General features: G+C 39.9%; 2 protein-coding genes across 3 annotated transcripts in view; one reads left to right on the forward strand and one right to left on the reverse strand.

Moving 5' to 3' along the window:
- LOC148320283 (uncharacterized) overlaps window positions 1-15,267 on the forward strand; it is a 63,156-nt gene that overhangs the window by 37,028 nt on the left and 10,861 nt on the right. The window lies entirely within an intron of this gene.
- gabra3 (gamma-aminobutyric acid type A receptor subunit alpha3) overlaps window positions 1-15,267 on the reverse strand; it is a 51,143-nt gene that overhangs the window by 28,720 nt on the left and 7,156 nt on the right. For both annotated transcript variants that reach the window (XM_088279225.1, XM_088279224.1), the window contains exon 2: window positions 4,320-4,423. In XM_088279225.1, the coding sequence (XP_088135351.1) occupies window positions 4,320-4,402 (83 nt within the window). In that variant the 5' untranslated portion in view covers window positions 4,403-4,423. The remainder of the gene's footprint in view (window positions 1-4,319; window positions 4,424-15,267) is intronic.

The following is a 15,267-nucleotide window of genomic DNA, read 5'->3' on the forward strand; positions in this document are numbered from 1 at the left end:
TTTTTCATGCAGAATGGCACAGCGAGTAAAACGTAACATATTTTATTTAATTTCCTGTGACACCACGAGTTGATTCGACTAAAGAACCATGCGCTAATCTAGTCGACATCCCCTCTCTTTAATGCAATGATGTCATTCTACGGTGAATAATAATGAGACACTAATACCGTAGAATTTACATTAAGGGTGTGTTCGTTTTTCCTTTCAGTTGATCCCAATTGATTCATTGAGATGTCTCCTGATGTAGAATAATGGTTTATTGTTGTTAAAGTGTTAATGTACTGTGTTTGCGCGATAGTTTTGTGTGTGGATGCTGGCAGGATTGTTGATTCATTACGGTTTCCTCCTCTGACTCCTGTCTTACCCAATTTCGGCGAAGGAAGATATCTGACGACGACAACAGAGCTATCTATCCGCCCCGAGCGGAATGCCATTTGAAACGTTGCCACTAATGCGTCGCCTTGAAACATTGTAGTTTTGCCAGCGTTTTAACACTCAACAAAATAACTTCATCATAAGAAGGGCTGCGTGCTGAGCAGACTGGAAATCTTGTTCAATGAAAACGACCACAGTGGTTACGTTTTCATGTTGAAAGCTGTATACCTGTCATTTATCTATCTATCCTTCTATCTATCTATTTCTCTTTCTCTTTCGTTATTTTTTTTTCTCTTTCTCTTTCTATCTCTTTCTGGACAGATAAATGTTTTTATGTTTCTCTTTTGAATCATGAATAATGCAGAATCAGTAGTGAGCTAATTAGCTAGCGAGTGAGCTAATTAGCTACTCTGTCTATCTATCTATCAGTTAGCTAGCTTACTATCTAGCTAGCTATCTACCTACCTCTACATTCCTCTGGGTTGCTGCGGGGCTTTTCCACGTGACAACAAGGCACTCTAAGGTGTCCGTGCCAATGGAAGGCGCATTTTTGGCAGTGTCGGTGTAGCTACCCTAGCTAAACGTTTGCCACTATCCAGATAACCCTAGATTCCATTCTACACAGAACATTGTGACACATCTCAGTGATTGTGACTTGTGTATAATAGGCTACATAACATGATTAGCGTTAGTTTCACCCAGACTTATCGGCCTCCTCCTTGCTCCATCGTTCAAAGTAACCCCCCGTTTACCTGATAATTCAATCAGCAAAGTAGCCGGGCCATGAGAATACATTACCCTTCTCAAGACCTGCGACACATTAACCTTGACGGCGCTGCCGAAACAGAATGTTATCTGTTGACCAGGTCACCTCTCAAAGTGATGCCCGTCGCTGCCGCTCGGTGAATAATTCATGGAAGGCGAGGTGAGAAGTCCCGGCCAATGTTACAACCGATCCAGAGGGAAAGTGTACACATTGCATTCTCACTCTCATAGCTATTGATTAAACGCCACATTAGCCAGCCGCGTAGCTACATTACAAACAAAACAGACAGCAAGCTAGTCCAACTAAGGGTTGACTAGCATATAAGGAAAATCAGGGTGAAAGACGAAAGATTTACAGCTTCATGAAAGCTATTTTTTTTAAGGATTTATAATGCATAAATTGTTAAGAAGAATCTTGTTCCAAGTTGAATGTAACTTTGCAAGGCAGATGGATCACGCAGCTGTATTCTTGTAAATGCATCCTTCCGAGTTGAGAACAGATGTGATTGCAGCCAAGATGGACCCATCAGGTCCTCAAGGCAGCGGCTACGGGTTTACACTTGGTTTTGATGTGCTTGTAAACAATGGTGGCCCCGTGAAGAAAAACAGATCTCAGAGCTCCGATATAACGACAATCATTAAAGCGCAAACAAAGGCATGAGCTATCAGAATTTCAAATTAAAAAGACAATTTGGACTCGTCCTGACCGGCTGAGCCAAGTGTAGACACACACATGCGCTTATTCTTCTCCGAGGTGATCTGATTGACCCGTTTGACCGTTGGAGCATTTGTTCAATTACCTTCCAAGTTTGTGTGCAAGCGTGACTTTCCCTTTTTTTCTTTTTTTCTTTTTGCAAATAGACTCTATCAATCGTGTCCCAGGTGCTTCTGTGAAACAAACCATCTGGCATGTCAAGTTCCTCTTTGGAATGTGCAAGAAACGTGCCGAGTTGCAGGATGCCAGTTCCCTGAAGGGCTTTTGTCAGTTACATGGTAATTCATCAGGAATGTCTTCTTCCTCAACTGTAGTAAAGCCGATTTGGATTCCGATGACGGAATCGGAAGGCACCGGGGGGGGAAGTGGCGGCGCTCCGACAAAAGAATCTCTGCTGATGCGGAGAGGTTTTGCGTGCTGATGTGTTGACATTCTAAACTTGTATTTGACAACTCATATTTTACGTGAAATGGGAGTGATCTGACCTCCTTTTTGGATTGCAATGTGGTTAAAACTGGAGTGAATTACAATTTTCCTTTTATTAAGGTGCAAAAATACAGTCATTTGAAAGTTGACATTTCTGGGAAAGGACATTGCATTCGTGCACTTGATTATGGTTTCGGTAATTATGGGAAAATTACCATTTGTGAAAGTCGTTTTCAAGTGGTGAGCTCTGGCCATGAATAATAAAAATCCACTGACTGCGTGGATCCCACTGGAAAAAGTGTGACATTTTTTTTTTTCGTCCATGGGGATGTCAACTTTTCATATACAGTATGTTATTATTAATATGGTGCGCTCATAAAGAATAAAATGGCTCTTCATAATTCATATAATGGATGCTGCCAATCATTTGCTACAGCCTCACATCAAGTTTTTAGACCAAGAAAAGATGACAGCGGGGGTCCTGGGATTATATGTAAAAGCTGGTGGAGGTGGGGGGGGTATATATGTGTATATATATATATATATATATATATATATATATATGGGTGAACATCTAATTCAAGCTTATTTCGATACGATTCAAGGTCGGCATTTGTTTAAAGTGGAACGATTCGCTTTGGGATTATGATTCAATTTGATATGGTAACTGTGTCATTTATGTTGAATTAATATTTAACATTTAAAATTTCTCCAAAGCCCAAACTAATAAACTAATTCATTTAAAATAAGCAACAAATCATCAGCAACGAATAAAAGAAGAAATGCAAAAATAAAAGTCATTGCAGCACAACACGCTACTAATAAACACGGAGAACCACGCGGCACAATGACATAAGCGAACGAGGCTAATCTTCTTCCTCATCTTCGCCCTATTCTCATTTCTTTCCCAGCTTGCCTTCTTCCTGGTTTGGTGAGCTTTTGCTTCAGCGTTGAAAAATCTCTAAAGCGATTTACGCTTTGCTACCCCCCGCTATAATATCCTGTCTTATCAGCAATGCTAGCGTAGCAACTAGCTCGCATTCTCTTCACTTGGAATTACAAGGGGCATGATTAGAATGACACCGAGACACAGAGGGTGGTCTTTTTTTTTCTTTTTTTTTTCAGCTGACTCTTAACACTCTCATTCAAAATGTGCACAAGAAGCAGGAGAGAAAATGCTGTGAATGGACAATCACAGTTGTGTTGTGCTGCACAATGCAAATTAATTCACCAGTCAGTAAAATGGACTGTAGCTCCGTGCAAATTTTAGATGGCACGACCGGCTCCCCTTGCTTGAATATGTGGTGGCACAAATTCTGTTTTAATCCACGTTGAAATTCTGCATATTTTTAGTATGCATTAAAAAAAATATATTGCAACAGAAATGTTTATAACTTATTCTTCTGGATGTCTAGAAATAACGAATACGTAAAAAAATAGTCTTGAGTGCATAATACTAATTATAATTAAGTACCATATTTTCTGGACTATGAGCAGCTACTTTTTCTCACACTTTGAAATATTTTAATGTGACGCGGTTCATTTATGAATTTTTAACGTTAAGCCATCAATAGATTTATTCAAGTCTCGTCACATGACCTATAAAATTGCCAAATGATGATTTGCGGCGGGCCGGATCTGGCCACGGGACCTCGGGTTTGACACCTTTGCTTTAGGTGGTTCTGAGGTGAAAACAAACCCTAATTACGTTCCCGAAGCCTGTTCAGATTTGGAATTGTTTGTAAGTTATTTTGCGAATATTCGTAAGTAGGTTAATTTTCGGGATTTTGGGCAGTTTTGGGACATTAATCTCTTTTGCAGTATGCGATTAGATTGTTCACGTGTCCCTAATGAAGTGTAGGGTGAGTTTATTTGCTAGCTCGATTACAAGGTCTAGTGTAGCAGTCAGCTTGATTAATGAGGCATGGTGCGAAACACCTCACGCAAACAATAGCCGGCGGAGAAATCGGAAGCGCGCATATCATCGCGTATGGTGGAACAGAAGCGTGTGTGTGAAAGGAGATCACTTTCAACCTACCTGGCTTGAGGAGTCACGCTGAAGCAGAGAAGGAAGATCCACAAGGCCAAATGCAGGGGTTCAAACTTCCAAAATGCAGCCATAGCAATTTAAACGGAGGACACCTAAGGGAAATGACACACCATCATGTCATGTTCACTTCGACTTTTTGAATGACAATCTGCTGTTTTTGACAAATATTGACAATGTCGATTTGAGAAAAAAAACTATACATGACCGAGAAGTAATCGCGGTTGTGTGGATGCTTGCCGCTTTCTGAATATGTGCTGCACTGCTCGCATGTTTTCTTTACTCCCCCGGGCAACGTGCACATACACAGCACTGCAGCATATTTCCGTGGTTAATTAAAACATAAAGTGGCTTTTGTATGTGACATGGCGTATCTGGCAGCAGAGCACCTTGTGAGAGCACTCCCAGGGTGAATATGCTTCTATTCTCTATGGCAGTGAACAATCATTGTCATGAGATAATTAGTTTGCATGATAAATAATGTGTCGCGCACCTTTGCTTGCAGGGCCGACTCTCCTCCTAAGTGTAAATTGTTCAGTCTTTGGCGCATGTTTTAATAAGATGTTCTCTTGGTGCAGAAACTGTTAAATGAAGGAGAAAGCATGACAATCCGCAAACATTTTTTTTTTTTAACTTTCTCTGCAGATTAGAACATTTACAGCATAGGTGTCAAACTGTGGCCCGCGGGCCAAGTTGGGCCCGCAGTTTAATTATATTTGGCCTGCGAGGCGATACCAAATGACTACTATACCATTTTACTATATTATGACAATAGTAACATTCAAAATGATAATAGTCATTTTAAAAACTAAACATAGTATGCATTAATAAAACCACTTAAACTAATATATATATATATATATATATATATATATATATATATATATATATATATTAGTATTGTATTTTTTTTATAAATTGAATGCTGGCCTGCGGCTTTGTTCAAATTGAACTTTTCAGCCCATTGTGTATTTTTCTCAATCACGGCTCTATGAAAGATCACATTATCCTACCACCATCTCTGATAGGAATACAAAACAAACAGTAATTATCAAAATACAAGTATTCACACTTTTTTGGGGGGGGGGAGTTGATCTCACAGTGTGAGAAGGCCTGCCTACTGTTGTAACCAGCGAGCGCATGCCGTGTCACCTTCTAGCACATTTGCAGATGCAGCATTATCACCAAATGACGAGCCCCGGTATTATGACAGTCGAGTTCCACTTCACATACTGATGAAATCAGCTCTTGTCTCAGAAATTGGCTGATTTGCTATTAAAAGCCGCCATTATTAAGGGAAAAAGAAGCAAAACAGCCCCGGCAGAGCAGATGCCCGGGCACTGGAGCGCACATGTGTCGCAGCTGTTTTGTACTTGAAAGGCTTTTATTGTGCTTTTGTGAGATTTTTACAGCCAGCGGGATCAAACAATCCCCTCAGGGGAATCAACGTTCTCTCTGTTACTGAGAGCACTTCTCGTTGCGTGAAGCACAAACAAATGACACATCGATAAAAGGCTTTGTCCAAGGCCCTCAACACTTCATTTGTCAGGCATAAGGAGACGATGCTCAACCCTCCTGTTCTGTTCATTTCACAGGAACCGCGATGGTGTTCCCGGTGCATGTTTAATTAACCAAACGATGTCCGAAACCTCCCAAAAAAATCCTAACAAGCATTATTAATATTTAAATTCCAACTCAATGACTAAGTATTCTAGGAATATTTATTGCAATGGTGTTCCGTTACCTCTTCATTATAGGATAATTCACACACACAGAGACAGAGACAGAGAGAGAGAGACAGAGAGAGAGACAGAGACAGAGACAGAGACAGAGACAGAGACAGAGACAGAGACAGAGACAGAGACAGAGACAGAGAGACAGAGAGACAGAGAGACAGAGAGACAGAGAGAGAGAGAGACAGAGAGAGAGAGAGAGAGAGAGAGAGAGAGAGAGAGAGAGGAGAGAGAGAGAGAGAGAGAGAGAGAGAGAGAGAGAGAGAGAGAGAGAGAGAGAGAGAGAGAGAGAGAGAGAGAGAGAGAGAGAGAGAGAGAGAGAGAGAGAGAGAGAGAGAGAAGAGAGAGAGAGAGAGAGAGAGAGAGAGAGAGAGAGAGAGACAGAGAGAGAGACAGAGAAGGAGAGAGAGGAGAGAGAGACAGAGAGAGAGACAGAGAGAGAGGACAGAGAGAGAGAGAGAGAGAGAGAGAGAGAGGAGAGAGAGAGAGAGAGAGAGAGAGAGAGAGAGGAGAGAGAGAGAGAGAATTAAGTGCTTTATTTATTTTTTATTATGATTAATGACTCAAAAAATGATGAAAAATTATTTTTTTTTTTTTTTAATATTTTGCGGAAATATTGCATTGTGTGTAAAATACAAACATTGTTTTTCTTCCTTCCCTTAAGCATTTTGTTACGGATAATACTGCATCATTAACCGTAAAAGGTTTTATGTTCCCCAATAAAACCAAATGATACCCCCTGGACTCGTGGATGTCATTTCTCTGTCTTGTAATGTCTGTCGGAAAACGGCCATCATTTAATTTCTTCTCATCCACACGCATGACCATGTTTATTACACATGACACCCTTATGTCCAAGAAATATTAAAAAATTTACTTCGATCCCTCCATTGTTTTTTTTTTTTTATTTAGTTTTTTTTTATTGAGGCGCCATTGAAACACGCAGCTGTTTACTGGACGAGTTAAACTGTTAAAAGAAAATCTCATTAAAAAGACGCGCAGCTACTGGTAGACTAATGATGTGCTCAATAAACAAACATGATGCAGTAAAAAAAAAAAAAAAGGAAAGGAAGTCGTAATCATTTTAACCGCACATTAAACCAATTTGTATTTTCTTCAAGACGCCTGTTGTTGTTTTGATTCTCTCACACTTGCACCAATTAGAAAAAAAAAAGCGCAAAGAAAATTAGCTCGGCAGCAGTTGAGCAGTCTTGCAAATCTTTCCCCGATGACAATAACAAACAGAAAAGAGCGCTGCCGGCCTGCCGTCGACAATTGCGCACCTGATCTACCAATACCTGTCATGCAAATCAAGGGGCTCACTTCCTCGGGCTCTGACTGTTCTGGAAACACAAGAAGAAAGGAAGACAAAAAAAACCCCACAATGCTTTTGTTGGCAAATTAAAAATAGCTCGCCTCAGGTGACAGTAAAGCAAAAGCGCTCAACATTTCTATTCGATTTCTTTTCACAAGCGACGAAGGCACAAATCCAATGAGTAATGTAATCTTATTTGACAGAATCAAAAGGCCGCAAAAGCGTTCTTGATTTCATTTTGGGAAAATTGTGTCTGGGTGTGTTTGCAAAGAGATTTCTGCGTCAAAGATAAGTGATTAGAAAAACAAGTTTGTTCCCGGAGGACGGACGCTGCAGCGCAATCCCATTTCCTCCCTTTGGCTCTGAGCAAAAAGGTTACAACCTCTGCTAAGAGTTTTTTTTTTTTTTTCTCGAAATGCTCTCTTAAGAACATGTTGAAAGAATTACTTAAAAGCACGGGGTCATCAACAAACTGATTACCTGAGTGACCTCAAAAATCAAATTTAGCCACTGAGGTTTGAAAAAATTAAATAAATAAATTAAAAAAAAATATGGCATGTGGTTTTTTAATTTAGAGTCGAGCATTTAACTGCAACAAAAATATTGTTCGTAATAATACCGGACATCATTTGTCATCAAACTTTTCACCTTTGGGACGTGTCGTCAAATGAATTAACTTTTTGTTATTCTCACTGTTGTTTTTCCATATTTTCTACACCTTTTTTTTTTTTTTTTTTTTTTTTAAATTGTCGCTTCACAAGATATCATAATTGGCCGCCAAATATTCAAATTGTTGTGTTCTTTCCCTCGTGGTCCATTTACTTATGTTAGACGGCGGCTACTTTGTCAGGATTTGTTGTTTGTTCCTCACAGACGTGTAATATGAGCCCAGCGCCGCCTCGCAAGAAGCTTCTGTTAACAATTTAGGACACAAACAAAATAAGTTAAATGTCATTTTCAACTCCCCCTGCGAAAGAGGTCTGAGTAATGTTTTGTTAATTTATTTTGGACAGGTGATGGAAGACATCGTAATACGAGAATGACACAAACACCCCCAAAAGTCGGCCTCATCAAATATCAAGATATTCTTGCCGAATGATTTTAGTGGTGCTAAATCTGGAAAGAGAGTTAGTTAAAAAAAGAAAGGAAATGATTTTTTTTTTGTTTGGTTTTAATGAGAGGCAAAAAAACGAGGAGGAACTTTGACAGATAGAGATTTGGTATTACCCAGCCAAAAATATCTGAACAGTGCCGATGGAAACTTTATTTTTATTGTCTAATGAAAACATTTTAGTTTGACCATGGCATCAGGCCAAAACCTCATGAGCTTACATTTTGGTGAATTTCATTTTTTTTTTCAAAAATCCATACTATTGGTCAGTTCACACTCGTGGGTGTTACTTTATTATTGACTAATCTACAGTGTTGAAAATGCACGTCACATGAGATGGATCTAACCCAAAATGGAATTTGGATGTTCTAAAAAGTAAAAATTAAAAAAAAAAAAAAAATCATAAATCAGACATATGGAGATTGTTGTCACAGTATTACACAGCCAGTACTTGCCAGAAATTCCTGCAGCTCTTTCATTATTATTTTTTTCAGCCTTTTGGCAACCTCCCAGAGCAGTTTTATTTTTGTACTCTTCATCAGTTTTCGAGCGACATCCAGTTCTTGGTAATGTCACTGTGGTGACATATTTTCCTCACTCGTCATCGGCTCCTGACTGATGCCTTTGAACAATGAATTCTCTTTGATGCGTTGGAAGCTCTCTGCAGACCATGGCTTGTGCTGTAAAATACGGCGACAATTTCTTGATTTTGGGGTTATTTTAAATTATGGCAGGTGTGTGCTAACTAGCGTTCAACACACGCTTGAATGTGATTGTTCTGAATTCAGCGAGCTCTTAAAACAAAAAAAAATTAATTGTGCGCGGCACCTCTTTGAAACTATTCTTTTTTTTTTTTTTATTTTCTGTTTGATTGGTCACATTAATGGTGTTTTTTTTTTTTACATATAATTTGGTTTCATTTTTTTTAAATGGGGGAAAAAAACTGGCATTTGGATAGGGGTGTGCACACTTTTTATATTCGCAATCTATCCCGATGAGGAACGTCGCCGAGGATGCTTTCACCACATTCAGTCGATTTTGGCTTTCGTCTCGGCTTCAGCGGGTAAATTGCACGTGCGATGGAGTTTAAAGCTGCCGATTGATTTTGCCAGTATTAGACCGCCAAAGTCAATCCGCAGACGTTCCACTTCTCCCCCCCTGATGAACTCCTTTGTTGTTTTGACTGTGTGTTTTGGGTCAATATCCTTCGGGGAAGATGCAGGATCAGTTTTGTTGCAGCTTTTTTGGCTTGCTTTGTTTAATTTTTAATGAAGAGGGCGTCATGATGAAATCACAGATGTGCCTCAAGTATGTGTGAATTCAGCTCAGTTTTTGAATTGGGGATTCCAATGTATTAAAGAATTTGTGGTTTTGAGCTGAGAAGTCAAAATTAATTTTTTTTTTTTTTTCCCTTTTGTCTCGTAATATAATTTGTGTTGCCGTTTTGTGCAGCCGTGATGCGTTTTAGCACCTCCGGTGACCCCCATTCCGATTTATCGACTCATTATTTTTCTAACTTCCAACTTCCATTCAATCTATATTGCTGAGCAAGTTTTCTGTTTTCCCACACTCAAACAAAACAACTCTTGACCTCCAGCTGAATGCGAACATTTCTTTGCCATTTATCAAATCTGCAAAGTATACAATATACAAGTGACCAGCGTCTGTCCCCTGACACATGTCGCAACAGAGTTCAATGAACCGTTTTAATCCGACAACACTTTGCTCACGGCAGCATACCTTTTGTTTACGGAAGGTTTTCAATTATTCATTGACGGGCAGGAGGAACTGGAAGAGTTTTACCTGCATGTTGTCCATTTTCTACTCGACACACACTTGATAATAAACACGCGTCAGTGAGGCGAGTGTCCCTACAACGACCCCGACTCCCAACCCCGAGCCGTTAGGAGTGAGCGACGAGATGAGATAAGTGGACGAATAAGCGAAATCAGTATGACTTTTGGAACACTAACGCGTATGCGTTACCTCATGGTTTGTTACAACATTACGGCGTCACGTCCGGACTATTAGCCGCTATTTTTTTCCTTGATTTTGAAGCATGCGGCTAATATAACGGTGCGGCTTTTCTGTGGATTTTTGTTTCACCACTAGGGGGCGCGCTATAGTTCAGAAATGATTTCTTATTTATTTTTTATTTTTTTCCTCTTGGGTCTGTTCTGTTTTAAAAATCGTTCTGTACATGCAATAAACAAATCATTTTTTTCAACATAGAAAACTGCGGCTTTTAGCCTGGTGTGGCTTGCATATCTTTTTTTTTTTTTTTAAAGAGATGCTGCGGCTTATATGCGGGTGCGGCTTATAAAATGTCGTATGTCGTGTCCGTCATATAGAAAAGTCATTTGTATTTGCGTATGTTTCCGTCCATGTTGGCACCTCTAGGAATGCACCAGAATAGATTTAGAAATCTCCAGGCAAAAATAACCTCAACTGATTCCAATACGACTTTATTTTTATATTCCGCACATTTACTGCCGGTACTTGCGCGGTCGCAAATGTTCAACAACCCAAGTGATGTGCGCGAGGAATGATATTGCAGGTCAACATCGTAATCGGCTTCTGTGAGGTTGCTATGGGAATACAAATGATCGCGTGCACGCCAGTGGACTGAAACACTTCAAAGTAAGGTAAACGCTTGAATCCCGTGCCTCGTTTCCGTTTTGTCAACACCAGGCCACAGGTGCAACTCGTTGTCTTTAGACGTGTTTTAGAAATGAATGTTTTTTTGCATTATTCATGAGTCAAAACACTTGTTTGCACGGCACTAATTATTTCATGATGAACCTGCGGATGGCCGCCTTGATTCACTTTTGTATCCAATTTGTCGAATCAGGTTTTCAAATGTTTTGTGGTGTCATTGTTGAATTGAGTGATGGTCATTTTGTTTGGAAATATCCTGCAACTAAACTGGACAACAAGGAATCATTTGGCAACTAACTCAGAATGATATCATCAAAAGTTAGCTAAATCCTTTTTTTTTGTTTGTTTTTTAAGTACCTAACAAATGAAAGCATTGTTGCAGCACTTCATCATCAAAGTCTACATTTGTGCTGTCGTAACTCATCCGACTCAATTCCGTCCCCAAAAATAATTGGCAAGTTGGAGAGATGCTGGCCTGCTTCTTGACTAGTGTTGCGTTGACCTTGCGCAATGCGCCAATCACCCCGTCCCAAACGTCGCTCTGACCTCGCTCCTTCAATGCCTGCATGCGTTGCGGCGTGCAACACAAAGATATGCCGCGGAACATTCATTTTTGATCAACTGGAATAGCCATCAGGGGGCAACACCAAACACGCTAACTTTAAAAAAGCCATAAAAATGTTCCTCATGTACGAAGGCTGGGTATTGATTCAAATGTTCAAAATCGATTTGATTCAATACACAAGGGCCCGATTCGATTTTCGATTCACTTTGATTGATTTTCGATTCAATCAAGGATTCACGCAATAAGAATATTGACATTAAGAATTGAAGCTAATTAATTAAATATTTACACCCCAAAAAAATAAAAACCAAAGACAATTTGTTGCCCTTGCTCGCGCTGCCCACTTCCAGAATGAAAGCGCTGCATATTTTGTTTTATTTTGACTCCCTAACGACTTTGCAAGGGCCAGTCCGACACTGAAGATGGACTAACTCGTATAATGTCCAGATCTATTGTAAAGCGTACGCTTAATTTCCCTGGAGGGAATCATAATCAAATTCTATATTCGTATATAAAAAGAATCGGACTATACGGGTCCTGCGACCAAGTAGCTGCAGGAAACCTCGAAATTAGTGATGAAGGGTATTCGTGGGAGCAAAAAGGTACAGCGACTGTTATGATGTTGTAACCTTATTAAGACGCCTCTCTCCCCAAGAACATTGGCTGATAGCCAGGTTGCAATAAATTAACAAGAAGAAATCACTAGGGCACTGAGAGGGTGGATACTTTTTATTATCCAATAAAATCACTCACCACACATTTTGAGATGAGTCCAGAAGCAACAGCCGTTCCGCTATTAACGCGTTCACACTATTTAGGTTTCTTAATGAACCGTCCATGTCATACAAGAAAGATTGGCTTCTCAAAACTACATCTAAATCTTCTACTAATGAAACATTCATTAGATGAAGAGAATAAACTTGAATTCGTACCGACCGTCATTTTCGGTTCAAATCCTTTAATTTTCTCAGAAATTAACGATGAGTCTTATAATCAGGTGCGCCTTTTGTGTGAATGTTGTGTGGAATTTGATTTATTTACGGTGCCTTATAACCCGGTGCGACGTCTTATAGTCCGAAACATACTGAATTCCTGTGACTTACTTTTTTTCCCCCTCCAATACTCTACTATGACAAAAGTGTTGACATTCCTATATAGATTTCTTGAGATACATGTTTTTTATTTTTTTTTATTTTTTTTATTTGGACCAATCTGAGGTCAACAAATGTAATCCCATCAAATATGCCGATAAGCAATTCCGAATGGATCTTTAGCATCATTACTTAAGAGTTCCGTCGCTCGGCAACCTTCCTTGGTGAGGCTTCTCATATCCCTCAACGAATAAACGAGGGCCTCTATAGTACGTCAATATATGCTGTTCTCTTTTCAGCAAAGTCATTAGCCAAACACATCAAGCTTCATTTTGTGATTGCATCGCGCGTTGGGAGTCAATAGTGCAAGACGATGAGATGGGCTGGTAATTCTCAGATGGGATTTCCGTGTCATATCCATCAATCAAGATCCTGCAAATGTCTCCTCCCATTACAGATGTCACTTGGGTCTGCGGATGAACATGTCAGGTCGGTTTGCCGGACATTTTGTCAGTCTTTGTGATTGGTTAACATCGTTTTCTTTTTTTTTTTTTTTCCGCAAAGCTATTAGAGATCCATCATGTATGTACACACGAGAATGTTGAGTGTGAGTGGTTGTTCGTCTGTTCAGGGTGCCCCCCCCCAACCGACTGCCCGATGAAAGCTGACATAGGCTCCAGAATAATAATAAAAATTAAAATGGAGTTGCAAAAGCTCGAGCTGAGCTATATGGAATATGTTCAACTACACTTAAAATTTATGATGTCGCATCCCTGAGGTTTATCTTCCATTTGCATAAGAAATCCCATCACTCAAATAACATTTTGAAAATGAATTTAGTGCCGATGCCTCCGCCTTTTCCCATCTGATACAACAGGATATGACTGATGGGGTTCATACCTTGAGTTGAAAGCACAGCTGTAGGAAATAGGAAATTGTATCCCAACAACTGATGTCTAAATCTAAAAAAAAAAAAAAAAAAAAGTCTCTGCTGGAAACGCACCAATACGCATCACGTTCCATCGCCATCACATTACGCTGCATGAGTAGCTAACATATTTAAATTTGATGCATGGAACCTGATGCACTGCATATAAATTGTATCTTCATTTGCTCCGTGGCTTTTCCTCTGGATAATAATCAGCTTTCCCTCTGGAGGGATGAAACGCGGGTAACTGTGGACTCTGATCAGCTTAAGGCCTCTGTGTAGGGGAAATATTTGCGGGTGCTTTTTGTGTGGCCGGTTGCCTCTCACTTAAATGACTGATGGTGGCGGTGAGGGCGCCTCTGGCAATTGTGACTCCAGCTATGGCTGCTTGGTCCTATGTAGCATACAGCGCCAGGTGTTCGGGCTGTGCAGCACTCCAGTGAGCATGACTGATTATGACTGCAGAAAGCATGATGCCGGATGCTGCACAGGCGAGTGCGACGCTGGCAAAGACTTTGGCAGATGATGGTATAAAACAGCTCAGTGCATTGCGCTTCTTGGACTGTGACTGGGAAGGCGTCAGGCCCACTATGGAAATGTGACAGGGTATCTGCGATGAACATAATTCTGGATTCTCTGGGTGGGCTGCTGCCGGAGCGGCTGGCAAGGGTGACTCTTGTGATAAAAGCAGCTTTGACTACTAGTGTGGCAAGTATCACTCTGGAGAAGTTTGCTGGTTGGGCAGGAGCGATGATGAACACTGCCAGTGTATCTGACAGAGGCGGTAGGGAGACGGACAATTTGGGTGGGGCTGAGTCGCTTCAGTCATCCTAAAATGTGTTTGTGTTAAACTACGGTGCGTGAGGATGCTACTGGCAGTGCTATTTTGAAGCTATTTTTTTATTTATTTTATTTTTAATTTTTTTTCTCATTGTGTGTATTATTTTATTGCATATATATATATTTATTTATTTATATATTAATTAATTTATTTATATATTTATTTATTTACTTATTGCATAAATATATATTTTTATTTTCTTATTGTGTGTATATATTTTTTATTGCATATATATATATATATATATATATATATTTTTTTTTTTTTTATCTCAAATATTGAGCGTCCCTCTCTATGTTCTCGGTTGTATGCAAAGGACAAAATTGTGAGTTGTTGCCTGTGGTCGTCTTGTCCTTGCTGAGAATGATGCTTACGTCCTTGGCACGGAGTCAAACTCATCAAAGTGGGAGCGAGGGCCCTACTCGCATGCTTTCCAGACTGTTTGTAACATTTGCTGATAGACATCAAGGCAATTCCAAGGTCTAAGCGTGGAAGATGGCAATCATGTTGATTGCAAAAGATTTGTTAGCCATTACACGCCTCTCTTTTTTTTTTTTTTTTGTCTGTCCTCATTCGGCTGCATGACATTGTGTTGCTGTTATTTGCTTGTGTCACTGAGGACACGAATCTCTCCGTCTTCAAATGAGTCAACACAGCTGCCTTGAATGCAATACAATACAACTTTTATTAGCGTCGC

This window comes from Idiotropiscis lumnitzeri, chromosome 17 (genome assembly GCF_059441095.1).
Source record: "Idiotropiscis lumnitzeri isolate Australia: NSW breed Sydney's pygmy pipehorse chromosome 17, RoL_Ilum_1.0, whole genome shotgun sequence".
Taxonomy (NCBI): Eukaryota; Metazoa; Chordata; class Actinopteri; order Syngnathiformes; family Syngnathidae; genus Idiotropiscis; species Idiotropiscis lumnitzeri.